At 41.3% G+C, this 18,644-nt stretch overlaps 2 protein-coding genes across 2 annotated transcripts in view; both read right to left on the minus strand.

Annotated features, from left to right (window-relative positions):
* Positions 1-4,923, minus strand: part of LOC138029330 (uncharacterized) — a 41,498-nt gene extending 36,575 nt beyond the window's left edge. The window contains exons 1-2 of the mRNA XM_068877064.1: positions 4,493-4,923; positions 2,855-3,421 (exon numbers count right to left, since the gene is read on the minus strand). Of these exons, the coding sequence (XP_068733165.1) occupies positions 2,855-3,421; positions 4,493-4,781 (856 nt within the window). The 5' untranslated portion in view covers positions 4,782-4,923. The remainder of the gene's footprint in view (positions 1-2,854; positions 3,422-4,492) is intronic.
* Positions 4,924-10,789: 5,866 nt separating this feature from the next.
* On the minus strand, positions 10,790-18,408 carry LOC138029331 (uncharacterized). The gene is made up of 4 exons (XM_068877066.1): positions 18,243-18,408; positions 14,219-14,788; positions 13,442-13,711; positions 10,790-12,877 (listed from the first exon to the last, which is right to left on the minus strand). The coding sequence occupies exons 1-4, from the start codon at positions 18,391-18,393 to the stop codon at positions 12,009-12,011; spliced, it is 1,860 nt and encodes a 619-aa protein (XP_068733167.1). The 5' UTR covers positions 18,394-18,408; the 3' UTR covers positions 10,790-12,008.
* Positions 18,409-18,644: the final 236 nt, after the last annotated feature.

Consider the following 18,644-nt stretch of genomic DNA (forward strand, 5'->3'; position numbering starts at 1 on the left):
TGTTGAGGTTCAAAATTTTCTATAAGTTTTACCAGTCTTCCTGTAGCAAGAACGGAGCGACATACAACCGCAAAGTAGCTTTTCCGAGGGTACAACTAAGTCAGTAGTCCACTCGAACAGAAGAGTTTGCTCAAAACACGGATAAATACAAACTGAACGAGTTACGTACAGCTAAGCAGGGGTGTGCATTACTTTGATAGTAGATGAAAAAAAAATACCATTAAATTGCCGCAAAAAAGTTCAAATTTATTTTTGGCCCTTTTACTAGACATGAATGGTAATTTAAAAAAACGCTTCTTACCTTTTTGTCACACAGAATTAGCTGCCGTTTTGAGAAATCTTTTGAAGTTTGTCTGAAGTGACAGGCACTACAAGAGAGCCTCGCATGCATGGGGGCCCGAAGATGAAACACTTAACGTATAAATTCAACCAAGCTAATGAAAATGTCTACTCTTCTAAATAAAAAAAACATTAATCCTTTGAAATACAAAAGTTCAAACTAAATCACTGTTTTATCAATGTCATTAGATTTCATCATTTGAATACTTTTTACCAGACTTTCTTCTCGACGTTCCCGACTTTCTTAAACGCACTAACGGCTCTATCCTTTACATAAGTTGTCACCTGGGCGCGCAAAACCCCTTTTTCGTCAGAAATTATGTACAGTTCTACATCGGAGTGGAAACAATGTTCTTCGTATAAACTCTGGATAATAGAAAGGGACTTCCAACTGAGGATAGAAAAATGTCAAGTCTCCTTCCTGCATTGATATCTGGCCATCACATAGCCGAGTTTTCAGCATCACAGTATCGTTTTCAGCAAGTTGGACTGGTTCTTCTTTTTCCTCGGATTGAGCTTCGATTGCCGTATAAAATCCACCATTTCCGTCTGCTGTAATTTCCACTACAGCTTCAGCGATGTTCCCATATTTTTGTAACAAATTTCTTTTTGTGTGGGGGGAGACAACAAATCCGGGATAACAAAGTTGAACATTGCATTGGTGTACAGAAATTTGACCAAACCTAAGACGTGTTTTGAGCATGACAAACCCTTTCATAGACGGAAGTCCACGGGGTTGCATTGTCACCCTTTCCTGTGATTGGGTCTGAATTCGATTATATCCATGAGGATAAAGTTGCTGCGAGGAACGGCCGTGAGCTTTCGGCGGATCGTAAACTGTCCTGTCTGGCACTTTGGAACGATGCTCAACAGAACTGGTTGACCTGGCATCGCCTGAATATCAAATGTTTTGAGACTGCATTGCACTCAAGATCTTCCCTTTTAAGACTTCTGCTGTAATTGGGTTGTCTTTCACCCATTCAACAAGACCCTTGCCTTTGGCCAGTAGGATGGATTCAATGGTCTCCTTGACCACAACTTCATCTTCTGTCGAGGGGAGCGAACAAGGTGCGAAGATCACAACAATCACTTTTTCAGCTGAAAGTTTAGTCAAAAGTGGTACATTAAAAGTGATTTTCGACAATTTTAACGTTGTGGGTAAAGCAAAAAAATTGGAACGTGAAAGCAATAATCAGTGGCCTCAGAACATACTGCGATCAAAGGCTCTGTTACGTTCCCATGTACACATTTTGATATTCAGGGATGCAGCATTCACTCATTTTAAAACAAGAGAACATAACGTAAGAAACCGCGAATCCCCCATATACTGTATTTGGCCCTATTGTGCTGGAACTAATTATTTTTAAAAATATCTATAATTAGGCCTGTGTCTGTGGCAAACTGCGTTAAATTTAAAGCCGCAAGGAATTGGCGACGATCTAAATTGGCCATTTGCTTTATGATGCATGGGGAAAACATCCGAGCATCCTTGCCAAAAATACAATTAATACAATTACGCGGGATAATTCGAAAATTATCATCGCTAACCGGAGGAACCATGAAGAGCTTTAGTCGAAAGCTTGGCACATCAATTTGAGCCTTAAGGTTTGTTTTACTGAAAAAGGGAACGAAAACGCCGGAGGAATACGACACTCTTACCGACAGTGTCTGCTGCTGTTTTGAGAAGATCTTCATATTCCACTCTTCGTTCTGGTAAATTGCGGTAGGCGTCAGAGACTGTCTCGGCATCCACCAATAACACACAGAATCTGGCAGTGTATTTTAGCAAGAATGACTTCACTTTTACGGGTAAAGAGTTTTCAATAATTTGCGAAGAAATACGTAGATGAGAACGAAGCTGGTCAAGTACTTCCTTGACAACTTGCACGGATTTTTTCTCGACACTGCAGCCAAAAACAGCCAGGTCTACAAATTCAAATAAAGTCAGTAATATAATCATCCCTTGAATCAGTGTATGTTGTCACTTAAATAGCAAAAATAAATATTAATTTACACAGTTTACACTATCGCGTGCGTCTTGGTGATGCAAATGAAACGTTGGAGGTCTTGTTACATAATTGTTTTTTCGTCAGACGGTCCAAAGCAACCATTATAGCAGCAACTTATACCATTTATAATCCAAAGCCGACAATGACCATTGGTCTGAATTTCATGTTTCATTTGGAGACGAGGCCGTGGACGGTGACCAATTGCAAAGATAAAATTTAGATCAGTCGAGTCCTGTCCTATTTGCTTTTGAAAGATCTTTGTTGCTACCGGTATTCGGAAGGAATGTTGTTAATACTTTGTTTTACGACCTCTTGGTATAATGATCCAGCCCTTTGACTGATAAAAATGTTGTTCCGTTTCTGGCCATTTCCTTTTCCCAGTTTCAACATACATATTAAGTGACAAAGTTCTGGCTTCTTGGGTCGGGGACGATAACTCATGAAAGAATATTGAATATGAGATATGAAAGGAAACAAAAGTATAACAAAGTGAAAGTCCCTCTCACCAATTAACTTTTTCTGAGTTCCTCCAGAGCCTGAAGAAGAAACCCCTACTTGTGTGTTTCCATAGTTTTGCAAAGGAGAGACGCTTCGTTTCTCTGGTTTGTGTGAGTCCCTGACATGGCTGGGTTCTGGTGCTGAGGAACTGTGATGCCTTGATTGATGTAATGGGTCGGAAGCCTCCTTAACGGGTCGTGAAGGACGCTCGGTGTCCGGAATATGGCTGGTTGCTCCTTTTACAATGGGCCTCTCTGGTGAAAAACTACCTTGCCTTGACTGTTGTACTGGATGTGCCGACGCCGTTTCAGGTCTTGGTGAAAGCTTTCGCTTTGGCTTGTATTCAAAATTTGTTCCTCTTTTGCTTGGATCCAAGAAATGGCGCAGTGCTTCCTCGTGAATTTCCCTGTGTTTTTCGTTCCAAGAGAGAATGAAGCCTTTTCGTCCATCCATATATTCATCGTTAAACTGTGAAGATACTTTCCTTCTCGCCCAACGGGAAATGAATTGTTCGTTTTCCTCATCTTCGTCTTTGTAGTTGTCATCTCCACCAATCACGATCATGACATTATCTCCTTGAAGGACGAGAGTGAAAAAAATTAAATTTAGTTTCAAAAATCTTCCGGGTGATCTCAGTCATGAGATGGACTGTTGTTGTTGGTGGGACGGCTTAAATCGGTGTGAGAATCTGCAGTCCTTTACCCAGACTCAAGAATGATTCTCGCTGTGACGACTGCGAACAGAAGAGCCCGCTCATTAGTGGGTCATTGCTTTCTAACATTATGACTGAAATTGGTAAATATTCTTGTAGATAGTAAGCGTGCTACAATACGTTCCAAGTTGTTCACAGGAATCCCGCAAGGTGCAAAATGCCATTCTCGTCACCAGAAACTGACATTTTCTCTATGCTCGCAAAAGTGAAGAATACTAGAAAACATCGAAAGAAGCTTCGTAAGGAACACAACACAAGCAGCGGTGATAAACATAGTAAAACAACGCACTTAACATACAAAAATGTACATATTTGCCCCTTCCTTCATTCAAGCAAAACACATTGAATAGTGGATTTTCAAATGCGGAACAGCATTCCAAGAAATTTAGCTTTAGGGCCGTGAGCATGCATGCATGACTATGCAAAGTATCTACTTAGGTGAAACAGGGTCGGAGAAAACTACAAGACCCTTTCCGTGTGAATATTCTGGAGATGTAGGGAAAAGAGAGCATATGAGCGAAGCTAAAAATGGGCCTGATCGCACGTTACACCGACGCAGACAGCTTCCGATGGTCGCGGACCGTTGCAGATCATAAGGAAACCAGGCCTAAGAGTACTCAAGGCCTTTTCTAAAATCTGTATCTGGGCCAGTACAAACCTAGTTTTGTTCTATACTCCGTTTTTTAAAACTCAGTCCTTGTTTCATACCTGGTCCACGTCTTATACCTGGTCAGCAGTGCTCGTTTTATACTGACCCATTTAGGCCAAGCATTTGCATCAGTTCTGGTGTCGATAGTAAAATGACGGCACCATGCAAGAGGCTTATTATCTTTTGTCTTCTCATATAGAATAAAAGTACAAGTAACTTTCAAGGACGTAATTGGTCTGTAAACGTAATGTGTATATTTGATTCATGCAATATGCTTGCCGTTACCTGTTTTCTGCAGTAAAGCTCGATAGATCTTGGCGTATCCGAGACCGGCGCTTTCTTGGTTGATAGGCAAACGCGATTCATAAGCAGGGACGACAAACACTGCTAAATCCATGTTTAGCCTTGGAATGGTTTCTCCGCTCATCTCAGCCATCTTTGAAAGAGGGAAGTAATGTTGTTGAACAGAGAATCTTTGTGTCATTTTCTCTCTTTCCAGCCATTCTTCAACGGCATCAAACTTGTAGGTTTGGTCGCAATTGAAAAGATGGATGGTTTGCACTTTCGCCATCATTTTCTTCTCAACGACAACGCTTTTAACTGTTTATGTAAGTACGATAATGTTTCACTGAAAAGTTGGATGAGCGATGCACTCACTCGTTTCCTCGAATTGTTTATCGTTCCATCTGATCGATCTGTCCAACGACGCAAAAAATTTCCCGGAAAAAAACCTGTCATTATTGGATTTTTAAAAACTCTTTAACAGTCACGCAACTCCAAAGTTGTCACGCGATGACAATTTTCAATCTCCTCGAAAGACTTTGATGTGTGATTCACAAAAAAAGACATAAAGGAAAATAAACCAGCAGTGAAAGCTATAATGATCGAAAGTTGAACTCTTCAAATAAATTGCCATTTTAATCACGTGATGAAATTCGGGGAAATTTTCAGGACGTCATCTAGTGTCATCAGCTAAAAAGGAGTGTATTTTGCATTCCCTTTTTCTTTCTTGACGCGAGGAGCGTAACCTTTACTATGGGGGTGAGTTAAATAAAACGAAATGATAATTTCCCCTACTCTTATTATAAGGAAGGCGCTCGAAGCGAGCTGATTTTGCCTAGAATATGGTGGCCGGGAAAGCTAGTGATATACACATTCGACTGGGCGCTGGAAAGATTATATTCCTGCCGGTAGTAAGGTACCTAAACCGAAAAAGCAAGGTATGCTACTTTGCGGCACGTTATTACAATGGTTTTGGTGTCGAAGAAACCTCAATTTTTCATTTTTGATCCCATATGCGCTGATATTTAAGGTCTTTCTTCATTAACCAGCATGACTAAGTTTCCTTGTTCCTTTCTTTTCTTGGAAAGGAAATGTTAACGAGATCTTATTTCTTACCAAGATTCTTAAATAAAGTTTTCGATCATAAATATATTTGAAAAAAAAAGCCACATTCTTCCGCCTTTGAACTGAATATTTAGTTAAAATGTAAGTTAAGACTAGACCACATTTTATTATTGTTCCAAACCTGCTCTGGTTCCAGAAATATAAGACGAATGAAACGATTATTAATGCAAGAATGCTAAATTATTGAATTGATTTTATTCACGGTCTTCAGTAAGACTGGCAACGCCAATCACCTGGCCAAAAAAGAAGAAAATTATCCGAATAGGCAGCCACGAAGCTGCTCATATACAGCTGTTTCGGGAAAGGTTGTTCAACAGAAGCGTAAGAGCGTTCGCGACAATGCCGAAAGGTAGTATGGGAAATATTCAATAAAATAAATTTAACTTGTACAGAACGCCGAGAATCGAAGATGCCACGACCGTTCAGTGAAGACCTACGGTGGCGAGCTATTTGGATGAAAGAGTTCTTAGGATATAGCGTTGATGAAGTGGCAGTATGCACAGGCTTATGTTGACGCTCTCTCTCGCTATCACGATACCAAAACAAGTTCAAAAACAAAAGGATTCATTGGCAAAAACGATGGCTCTTTACGTACGGCACGATTTTTGGTGCGTTTTCCCGACTTTCTCTGCAAAACATGACATAAAATGAGTAAGGTTAAAGTCGTCAGAATCGTGCTTTCTCTATAAATCCTTACCCCTTGTTACCAATTCATGGCCTGGATCATTTGACTGAATTTTGAAACTCACTCATATCTCAATGTCATTAACATAGCGTGAGCATGTATTTCTAGGTTACGTTTTCGATAGCATTGCTGTCATGTTCTCGGCGTTGACTCAAACCGACAGTTTACCATAATGCCTTTAGGCATTGTCGCGTACGCTTTTATGCTTCTTTTGAACAACCTTTCTCGAAACAGCTGTATATGCAGTAAAAAAGTGCCCCTTTGAATTCAGTCTCAGCTCTGTGAAATCTACTACGTATAAATCATCCATTTTACACGTTACTCGCATATTGTCATTTTGAGAGAAAGTTAGATATTTGATATGCGGGTTATTGACGAAAGAGAGAAATGATCCTCCCACTTTCCTGGACAATTTTAAGCAATTGTTTCTTATAGACGGCTGGGCCCAGTTGCTCAAAGGCCGATTAACGCTAATCTAAGAGTAAAAATTAACCAAGCAGTTTATTTCTCTACTCCCAAATGCTGTTCAACGCAGATTTTCGGCAGAACTTTACATGAGAAGACGTCAATCTTGAAAAACAAAAATAAGCAAAAGAAACTTTCACTAAAAAGTTGAAAACGTGAAACAAAAGTTTACGCTAATCCTGGATTGAGTTAATCGGCTTTCGAGGAACCGGGCCCTGGGCACTTGAGTCGAAAGTGAGTTGTCTCTACAGTTTCTTTGTAATTTCAGTCTCTTCAGCATGCAGTTTGTTGACAACACAAAAAGTGGGAAATTGGTCTTAAATTTTCCACAGGTGTGACTTGATCAGTTGGACCATCTGTGAGCAAATACCATCAGTAATAGTAGAGGTGTGGCATGTAATGGCAACAGATAGGTGGTTTTCACGTTACGCCGACATGTCTACTCTTCTAAATAAAAAAAAAAACATTCCTTTGAAATACAAAAGAATACTTTCTTCCCGGCTTTCATCAACGCACTACCGGCTCTATCCTTTACATAAGTTGTCACCTGGGTGCGCAAATGCCCTTTTTCGTCAGAAATTATGTACAGTTCTTCATCGGAATGTAAACGATGTTCTTCGTAAAAACTCTCGATAATATAGAAAGGAATTTCCCACTGAGGAAAGAGAAATTTCAAGTCTCCTTCCCGCATTGATATCTGACCGTCACGTAGCCGAGTTTTCAGCATCACAGTATCGTTTTCAGCAAGTTGGACTGGTTTTTCTTTTTCTTCGGATTTAGGTTTGATTTTCATATATAATCCACCATTTCCGTCTGATGCAATTTCCACTACAGCTTCAGCGATGTTCCAATATTCTTGTAACAAATTTCTCTATGTGTCGGGGGCGACAACAAATCTGGGATACCAAAGTTCAACATCCCCATGGCGTTCAGAAATTTGAGCTTTCAGCGGATCGTATCGGCCAATAGAATGGCTTCAATGGTCTCCTTGACCACAACTTCATCTTTCGTCGAGCAGGAAACAACGTGCGAAGATCACAACAATCACTTTTTCAGCTGAAAGTTTAGTCAAACGTGGTAGATTACTGCAATTTTCGATGATTTTAAGGTTTTGGGGGATGAAAAGAATTAAAACGAGAAACCAATGACCTCAGATCATATACTGCGATCGACGGCTCTTTTTACGTTCCCATTTGCACACTTTGTTATTCGGGGAATCATTCGTACAGCAGGGATGTCAAACGAAAGGTTGAAATTTGCGTTTTGCCACAAATCGATAAAACATTCAGCATTCATTTACTCTACAACAAGAGAATATTACGTAAGAGAGGGAATCCCCCATACACTGTATTTGGCCCTATTGCGTCGGAAATTATTTTCAACAAGAGACTACGGGTAGCCTACACTTTGTTCGAATGCATTTTAGCCGATTGCCTTTAAAATTCACAGTATTTCAATGATATTTTATGTTATGATATCTTGGTCAATATCCAGTTCAATTCCGCAGTCCGAAGTCCGACGTCCACATTCCATGTCGCAACCATATGGTTAATTAAGTGCCATCGTAGGATAGTTGTTCACATTTAAAACTAGGGACCTTTAGATGAGAGGACGAGGACGACTACGAGTACGAGTTTTCCGTTCTGAGCACGCGCACTTCGAAAATTGTCGGCCTTCAAACCTTATGCGCATGCTCAGTGCTAAAGTCGTACTCGTATTAGTACTCGTAATGGTCCTCGTCCTACGATCTAAAGGTCCCTACTGTTGAGTGTGAGTGAAGAGTGAAGAGTGAAACTATTAGTCTCTCCCTTCGGGGCTTTTCAGGTTTTTCGGGGGACTTTTAGCCAGACTGCTTATTACACAGTTTACAATTTTATTTTTAGGAAGTGAAAGATGCCCCCGTCCAGATAAGGTCAGACCACAACACCGAATAGTGAGTGCCAGTGGGTTCTTAACGTCCCATACTATTTAATTTCCAACAAGGATTATGAGACGGGACCTCCGGTTTACAGTCCTTATACGAGAAGACTTGAAAGTCTAGCCATTTGCAGATGTAATTACAAAGGAAGCACATTCACCTCAGTTATTTTAAGACCCTGAGTGTTGGTCCTGCCGAAGTCGAACTCACGACCTCCCGCATGGCAGTCCGGTGCTCAACCAACTGAGCCACCGGTGCGCGGTCTGTTAAAAACGGTGTTGACTCCAATCAAAACCAGTAAACGTATGCTTTACAAGTTTCTACGATGGTATTTAAAATATCTAATTATTTTTCTTAACAATACCAGGAGAATTGTAAAATTCTATAATTAGCCCGGTAAGATATGTTACTGAGTCATACGATGACCGGATATTGCATTGCGTGCAACGAAAGCACAAAAACCTCGTTTCCGGTCACGGACACATATTTCCCAGTTACTCTCTCGCGTAGTCGTCCATGGTTTACTGCCAATGAATGAAGAGATACCGAGTTTGAATCCTACTTCGGCTGCCTTCGACGAGTCAAAGAAATCTTACGCATTTTCAGCCATAGCACGACCACCCCCTCTCCCTCCCTCCCCCTCCAAAAAAAAAAAAAAATAAAGTCTAAGTAAAAAATAGGTTCGCAATGCATACACGTGTGGGCTTTGCTGCTAGCCCCAGCCTTCCCTGCTAGTCCTCCCCTGCTTTGTTTAGACTGTGAACCCCTCTAATATTGGTTTGTTTCCAGGGAAATCTGCCAAGACCTCTCATCAACATAACTTCATTACAAAATTCACAAAATTTAAAGGCTTAAGTACACAATTCTGAAAAAGTTAGTCTGGATCGAATAAAAATAATTCCAAGTGGGAATATATATTTAACAACTATTCACCGAAGTGGAGGTCGCCACTCGTTTTCCACGCGCTAGTACCCAAGCCTCTGCAAACTCTTAGAGATCACGTGACCATTCTCGTATACCGACATACAAATACCTCTGCTTCCGAGTATCAACTATTTATGAGTCAATGAATCAACTAGTCAATGGGTCATGAGTCAATGAGTTAGTGCAGTTACCCTAACCCATAAAATGAAAGCTAAAATTTTAGAGAGTGCTTAGGCCTAATCAGTGAAACGAGGGCTTAGGCTTAATCAATAAATTATTGCTATATTGAATGTGAGTCTCTTTGACTCATGACTCATAATTCATGGGACCTCTCTGCTTCCAACTTATGCATCTATCAATGGTAAGCCCGAAGGGGAAGGGGGGGGGGGGGGGACAATGTGGGGCATTTGCCTTTTATTGCCTTCCCCATCAACGGGAATTTGACTAAGAATCTGGGCCCGGTTGTTCAAAAGCCGATTAACGCTAATCCCAGAATTAACCAAGGAGTTTATTACTCCACTACTAAATGCTGTTCAACGTTGATATTTGGCAAAACTTTACATTAGAAGAAGTCAATCTTGAAAAAACAAAAATAAGCAAAGCAACCTTTCACCAAAAAGTTGAAAACATGAAACAAAAGTTTACGCTAATCCTGGATTAAGCTAATCGGCTTTCGACGTTTGCTTTTTATGCGCGGAAGAATGGGACCAATATGCTCGTCTGTGCGCCGGCCATCTTGGAATTGAAGTAGTGCGGCTAAAGCCCTGAAATACGGCTGTTTTTATTTGAGGTAGGCACTTGTTTTTATACTTTTACCAAAACACTACTTCTCACTACTCATTTTCAATATGAATTGATGGAACACCTTACTTTGTAGGGATTGTGTGGATTGTTGATAATATCGACTCACTTTTCGTCAGAGAATTTGATCTGATTTGACCAAATTTTGGGGCCCCACGGTGGGGATTTTGACCAAAACTTCTTCTGAAAAGTCAATTGCCCCACATATGCCCAGGGTTCACCCCCTCGGGCTTAACATCGATACGGATGCATTAGTGTGGGCCAAGCCCACACAAAGAAATGTTCACCTCACCATTCGTTTTCAAGTTTGCTCATAACTCTCTCTTTCTTAACCATTCGTCGCCAAAACAGGTATAAATAGGCTGCGCATTGAAACAGTTGTTGAAAGGAATCAGTTTCATTAATTGTTTGGGGTTGTCATCATGAATCAACTAAACAGCGTTTTAAAAACTAGTGACTGTGTCCAGTCATCTGTGCTGGAATGTTCCTTTTAAGTGACTAGTGGCCAAAGATTTTCGCGAAATCGCATACAGCTTTTCCCATTGTCTGGAGCGCTTTCCTTTTGAATGTTCCGGTGGAACAACAAATGGAAGGTCACACGTACTCTTCTTTTCTCGTTTTTACCGAAATGACCGGTTTTGCTTCGTGATGGAAGACCCGCGCAGTACCGAACCATTAAGCCACAACATTATTCTACCATTTTTTCTGACCAATGGTAGGTTGCCCTTTAATGGTGGAAAATTTATACTCTTCCATTTGCCGAAAATCTCCCCCGGGTTTACCTTTCAAATGGAAAGTGCTCCTGGTTAACGTTAACTCGGGCTTTAAATTTTCGAGCAAGCTCTCAACGGTGATGTAAAAATGCCCTATTCACTGTCACGTTTCATCGACGGACAGTTAAATCGCTTCGTGGGCGCAAACGCAAAGCACTGGCAATCTGTGGAAAAATACTGCGGCACCACCAATAATTAAAAGTATAAGAATCGCGTTGCCTTTGTAAATCCGCAATGATAGTAAAAGGGTGGGTCGTCAGTGGCTCAAGAGCCATCTTTTCTGCTTTCCTCTTTTAGCACTTCTTTTCTCCGATGTAGTTTTCGAAGAGAAGGATCTGTGGAGGTTCAAATATTTCTTACCAGTTTGCCTGTAGCAAGAACGGCGCTACATACAACCGCTAGGTAGCTTTTCCGTGGTCAGTAGTCCACTCCAACAGAAGAGTTGCTGAAAACAGGGATAAATACAAACTGAACGAGTTACGCACAGCTAAGCAAGGGTATACATTACGTTGATAGTAAATGAAAAAAATACCATTAAATTGCCGCAAAGACGTTTGACATTTATCTTTGGCTGTTTTACTAGACATGAATGGTATCAAAAAAACACGATTCTTTCCTTTTTGTCAGAAAGGATCAGCTGCCGTTTTGAAGGTTGACTGAAGTGGTAGGCATGCGAGCCTCGCATGCATGCGGGCCCGAAGATAAAACACTCACGTATAAATTCAACCACGCTCATGAAAAAGTCTACTCTTCTAATTAAAGAAACGTTACTTTAAAATACAAAAGTGGCAAACTAAATCACTGTCTTGTTAATGTCATTAGATTTCATCATTTGAATACTTTCTTGAACGCACCACTGACTCTATCCTTTCTATACGTTTTCACCTGGGTGCGCAAATGCCCTTTTTCGTCAGAAATTATGTACAGTTCTACATCGCAGTAAAAACCATATGGTTCGGATAAACTCTGGATAATATATAAAGGAATTTCCCACTGAGGAAAGAGAAATTTCAAGTCTCCTTGCTGCATTGATATCTGACCGTCACGTAGTCGAGTTTTCAGCATCACGGTCTCGTTTTGAGAAAGTTGGACTGGTTCTTCTTTTTCCTCGGATTTACGTTTGATTTTCGTACATAATCCACCAATTCCGTCTGATGCAATTTCCATTACAGCTTCAGCGATGTTCCGATATTCTTGTAACAACTTTCTCTTTATGTCGGGGGCGACAACAAATCTGGGATACCAAAGTTGAACATCGCTATGGTGTTTAGAAATTTGACCAAACCTTAGACGTGTTTTGAGCATAACAAACCCTTTCATGGTTGAAAAGTCTCGATAGACACTCGGCCGCGGCCCATGGGATTGCATAGACATCCTTTGCTGTGATTGATTCTGATCTCGATCATATCCATAAGGATAAGGCTGCTGCGAGGAATGAGCTTTCAGCGGATCGTTAACTGTCCTGTCTGGCACATTGGTTGGCCTAGAATCGCCTGAATTTGGAAACTCTTGAGACCGTATTGAGCTCATGATCTTCTCCTCTAAGACTTCTGGTGTAATCGGGTTGTCTTTCACCCACTGAACATGACCCTTGCCTGTGACCAATAGAATGGCTTCAATGGCCTCCTTCACCACAACTTCATCTTTCTTAGAGGGCAGGGAACAAGGTGCGAAGATCACAACGATCACTTTTTCAGCTAAAAGTTTAAACAAAAGTGGTAAAGAAGTGTCATTGGTGCAATTTACAACCATTTTAAGGTTGTGGAACACAATACAATCAAAAGGAAAAAACAAATAATCAGTGGCCTTGGAATATTCTGAGAACAACGGGTCTTTTTTTCTCAATTCAACAATTTGTCATTCAGGGAAACTAAGAACCACACGTACGGCGGACGTCAAAAGGCAGGCTGAGAATTTGAACATACAATTCCGTGGGATAATTCCAAAATTTATCAGTGTTGACCTGCGGTACCATAAGCGGCTTTGCTTGCCGGGAACCTTAAAGCATCAAAAACTAAGGGTGCGTTCGATTGACCCTATTCCGGCGCGGAATACGTGGAGTGATGATTAAAATAGTATGTCTGGCGTTTTGAAGCAACAAGGATAATAAAGATATGCCATTTAAAATAGCATTTTAGCAGGTGTTTGACAAACTTAATGCGAATCTCCGTAAAAAGAAAGGAATTATAACTTCTATTACATTTATTCCTATTCCGGAATACGGTCAATCAAACGCACCCAAAGGAATACGACACTCTTACCGACAGTGTCTGCTGCTGTTTTGAGAACATCTTCATATTCCATTCTTCGTGTTGGTAAATTGCGGTAGGCGTCAGTGACTGTCTCGGCATCCACCAATAACACACAGAATCTGGCAGTGTCTTTTTGCAAGCACGACTTCACTTTTACGGGTGAATCAGAGTGTCTAATAATTTGCGAGGAAATATGAAGTTGAGACCGAAGCCGACCAAGTACTTCCTGGACAACTTGCATGGATTTTTCCGAGACATGGCAGCCAAAAACAGCCAAGTCTGCAAATTCAAATGAAGTCAGTAATATGATCATTGTATGTTGCCTCTTCAGAAGAAAAAAATAATTATTAGTTTATTGCACAGTGTTACACTATCGTGTGCGTCTTGATGATGCAAGTGAAACGTTGTAATTCTGGCTACATACAGCAACTTATATGGTTTATATTGCAAAGCCGTCAATGACCATTGGTCTGAATTTCATGTTCCATTTCGAGGCGAGGCCGTGGACTGTTACCAATTGCAAAGATTTAAATCACTCGCGTCCTGTTCTATTTGGAGGCTTTGAAACATATTTGTTGTTACTATTTTGTTTGACCTCTGATGATACAGTCCTTTTACTGATAAGAATGTTGTTCCATTTCTGGCCATTTACTTTTCCTAGTTTCAACATATGTATTAAGTGATGAAGTTCTGGCTTCTTGATTCGGGCAGGATAACTCATGAAAGAATATTGAATAGGAGATATGAAAGGAAACAAAACTATGACAAAGTGAAAGATCCTCTCACCAATTAACTGTTTCTGTGTTCCTCCAGAGCCTGAAGAAGGAACCTCTACTTGTGTGTTTCCATAGTTTTGCAAAGGAGAGACGCTTCGTCTCTCTGGTGAGCGTCCCCCTGGTTTGTCTGAGTCCCTGACATGGCTGGGTTCTGCTGCTGAGGAACTGTGATGCCTTGATTGATGGAAAGGGTTAACAGATCGTGAAGGACGCTCGGTTTCCGGAGTATGGCTGTCTGCTTCTTTTACACTGGGCCTCTCTGGTGAAAAACTACCATGTCTTGACTGTTGTACTGGATCTGCCGGCGCCGTTTCAGGTCTTGGTGAAAGCTTTCGCTTTGGCTTGTATTCAAACTTTGTTCCTCTTTTGCTTGGATCCAAGAAATGGCGCAGTGCTTCCTCGTGAATTTCCCTGTGTTTTTCGTTCCAAGAGAGAATGAAGCCTTTTCGTCCATCCATATATTCATCGTTAAACTGTGAGGATACTTTCCTTTTCGCCCAACCTGAAATGAATTGTTCGTTTTCCTCATCTTCGTCCGTGTAGTTGTCATCTCCACCAATCACGATTATGACATTATCTCCTGGAAGGACGAGAGTGAAAAAAATTAAATTTAGTTTCAAAAATCTTCCGGGTGATCTCAGTCATGAGATGGACTGTTGTTTGTGGCTTACGTTTTGACGACCTGAGGGAAGAGGTGGGACGGCTTAAATCGGTGTGAGAATCTGCAGTCCTTTACCCAGACTCAAGAATGATTCTCGCTGTGACGACTGAGAACAGAAGAGCCCGCTTATTAGTGGGTCATTAGGGAGCTTTAGCAACGACAACGGCGACGGCAACGAGAACGTTACAAATTTGCATATTTAGTGGACAAAAACAATAGCTTTCCACGCTCTGCACGTGCGTTTTTCACTTTTGTCTGTTTCTTTGCCGTCGTCTGCAAAACAACAACGTGAAATAACCAAGTTTGAGGTGTTATGGAAAACGTCAGCACTTGGAGATAAATTTTCATTTTTCTCCCCTAAATTAAGCGCCGCTCGTAACGGTTTCATTCCTGAGGGACTGCTACACCTTTGTCATATTAAAAAGCTTGGAATAGTCGCGAAGTGACCGCAATAACGTGAATTTATGTTTTTACATGACGTTCTCGTTGCCGTTCCCGTCGTCGTTGCTAAAGCTCTCTATTATGACTGAGGGAGGCGTGGTGGGCTCATGGTTGGTGTGCTTGACTTCGGAGCGAATGGTGCGGGTTCGGGGCCTGCCTGGGGACATTGTGTTGTGTTCTTGGGCAAGACACTTTACTCCTTCGGTGCGTCTCTTCACCCAGGTGTATAAATGGGTACCGGCGTAATGCTGGGGGTAACCCTGCGATGGACTAGCATCCCATCCAGAGGAGAGTAGAAATACTCCTAGTCGCTTGATGCTACAGAAACCGGGGATTAGCTTCGGCCTGATGGGCCACTAGGCCTGTAAGCTGACTTTACCTATGACTGAAATTGGTGAATATTCTTCAAGATAGTAAGCGTGCTACAATACGTTCCAACTTGTTCACAGGAATCCCGGGATAAATAATCCGGATAATCGAGCGTCCGGATAATGAAAAATATGAATATTAAGGAGCCAATGGATCGCTTACGCTTTGTGGACATGATGAATTCGTTTTGACGCGAATCTCCTTTCGTGTTCTTTGAACTAAATTTGGAGCATGGAATTCCACTTAGTAACGGAGCAAATCTGAGCCAATCAGAGCTCGGTGAAATGCACGAAACACGTACAGATTTGTGTTTTGAAGTGAAAAAAAATCATTTCGAACCGAACTTTCATCTCATAATGAGCGAAAATTGTTTTGCTGCGGATCATAAGATATGACTAATTAATATGTCTGTTACGCAGACTTTGGAAGTAAAGATTGCGTGAAGATCCAAAACGCTCTTCGTGCGTGTTGACCATCCTGGCACGAACTACTACAACAACACTCAGAGGACTTTTAAATAATATAAAGGATGGAAATATACGACGAGTTAAAGTTTATGCCAAAAGTGTTTCTGTTCTTCGCCATAACAGTTTTTCCTCTCTAGTGTTTGACTTGATTCGCGTTAATTGTTGATTTCAGTTTACAGTGTCCCAATTAGTGCTCCAGCGCTAGAACGTCTCGAAACTTAAATAAAGTTTCTTTCCTTTTCCTTTTTAAATTCGTGGAGTAAAGTACAATTTTGAGATACATAAAATCTCTACTCTTGCTTTCTCTAGCCCAGTGAATTTCTGTGTACGTGACAATATTTTGACAGGGAATAAAGCCTGGTTTGCATATGATCTGGAACGGCTCAGCGATCGGTCTGCGCCACGTCGCAGACGCTTATTTCCCTATCGTAAACGGTCGTTGCCATTTCTCAGAACGGTCGTTGCCATTCGAAACGGTCGATGCCATTTTTTAGCTCTGAATTACACTCATTAGGTTTAAGAACTCAAAAGGTTGTGGTTGCTGGGAGTTGTGTCTCGCTGGTCGTATAAGTTAGGGTTCGGGTTCGGGTTCTGTTTAGGGTGAGGGCTAAGAACCCAAGTTCGAGTCTGGAAATTTTCGGACTCTTTTTTTCCTCCAATTTTTTCTTTTATAAATGTTTTTTTTTTCCTTTTTTGTCTTAATTTTTGTTAATATTTTTTCTTAGTTTGTTTCTTTTAATTTTCTTTAAAGTGAAGTATGTGGACGGGTAGTCGACCGTTATAAATGGCATCGACCGTTTCAAATGGCAACGACCGTTCTGAGAAATGGCAACGACCGTTTAAAATGGCAACGACCGTTTACGAAAGGGAAATTTGCGTCGCAGACATATGGAAACATCTGTCCCCGGCGTCTGTGGCGATCTGTGGCACACGGTCCGGGTGATCGGGAAAGGTGAATCTAGCTTTACTTTCCCGACCATTACGACGCTTCCAAATAAGACAATTTTTAATGGCAACGTGTGTCCGAGATGATCTGTGGCTATCGGTGACACACTTTTGTTCGCCTTGAAACACGTCCAATCAGACTTGAAGTTAGTGCTCTCCTTTTTCTCCTCGCTTCGCAGAGGATTAGTGGTACGCTTGTCTGCGATAAGACCGACGCTAACCTGCCATCAGGCTCTATTTTAGTTTCGCGTGGTACGAGTATTGTGGAGTTGGAGAAACGAAAAATTGAGGCTGATCAAATTCCTCTTCGAAATTCCTTCCGCCCTCTTTTTTTGATTTAAATGTCCTTCATCGGCCAATCAAATTCTTGAGAGACTTTTGGTCAGGCCCAATTTTAGCGAGCGATGACATAAGAGAACATAGGGGCGAAGCTAAAAATTGGCCTGATCGCAGGTTAGACCGACGCAGACAGCTTCCGATGGTCGCGGACCGTTGCAGATCATATGGAAACCAGATTTAAGAGTACTCAAGGCCTTTTCTAAAATCTGCATCTGGGCCAGTACAAACCTACAATCTCGGTCATAAATAGTTGTAACACTTCGCTTGAACAGCAAGTGAAGCGCATCAAGGCTGTTAATAACGTACCCCTCCTCCTCCCTCCAATCAATGTTGCATTTACCGGTTGGTTTTTGCACTCCAACCCATAAACATCAACATTGAAGGGGGAGAGGGGGCAAATTGCCGTCTGTGTTACAACATTTGTGACCGAGACTGCAATCTCGGTCATAAATAGTTGTAACACTTCGCTTGAACAGCAAGTGAAGCGGGGGCAAATTGCCGTCTGTGTTACAACATTTGTGACCGAGACTGTAGCTTTGTTCTATACTCCGTTTTTAAAACTCAGTCCTTGTTTCATACCTGATCCACGTCTTTAATATACCTGGTCTGCAGTCCTCGTTTTATACTGACCCATTTCGGCCAAGCATTTGCATGAGTTCTGGTGTCGATAGTAAAACAGTGACGGCACCGTGCAAGAGGCCTATTACCTTTTGTCTTCTCATAAAGAATAAAAGTACAAGTAACTTTCAAGGACGTAATTGGTCTGTAAACGTAATGTGTATATTTGATTCATGCAATATGCTTGCCGTTACCTGTTTTCTGCAGTAAAGCTCGATAGATCTTGGCGTATCCGAGACCGGCGCTTTCTTGGTTGATAGGCAAACGCGATTCATAAGCAGGGACGACAAACACTGCTAAATCCATGTTTAGCCTTGGAATGGTTTCTCCGCTCATCTCAGCCATCTTTGAAAGAGGGAAGTAATGCTTCACTGAAAAATTGGATGAGCAATGCACTCACTCGTTTCCTCGAATTGTTTATCGTTCCATCTGATCGATCTGATCAACGACGCAAAACTTCCCGGAAAAAAACCTGGCATTATTGGATTTTTAAAAACTCTTTGACAGTCACGCAACTCCAAAGTTGTCACGCGATTGACAATTTTCAACCTCCTCGAAAAGAATTTGATGTGTGATTCACAAAAAAAAAACATAAA

This window comes from Montipora capricornis, chromosome 13 (genome assembly GCF_036669925.1).
Source record: "Montipora capricornis isolate CH-2021 chromosome 13, ASM3666992v2, whole genome shotgun sequence".
Classification (NCBI taxonomy): domain Eukaryota; kingdom Metazoa; phylum Cnidaria; class Anthozoa; order Scleractinia; family Acroporidae; genus Montipora; species Montipora capricornis.

What these genes read in the sequence shown, in the direction of transcription:
- LOC138029331 (XM_068877066.1), bottom strand. Translation starts at nt 18,393, where the DNA reads ATGGCTGAGATGAGCGGAGAAACCATTCCAAGGCTAAACATGGATTTA. An exon ending in AGCTTTACTGCAGAAAACAG is followed by an intron (nt 14,789 to 18,242) that starts GTAACGGCAAGC and finishes TCGTCCTTCCAG; the next exon opens with GAGATAATGTCATAATCGTG. An exon ending in AACACAGAAACAGTTAATTG is followed by an intron (nt 13,712 to 14,218) that starts GTGAGAGGATCT and finishes TTGAATTTGCAG; the next exon opens with ACTTGGCTGTTTTTGGCTGC.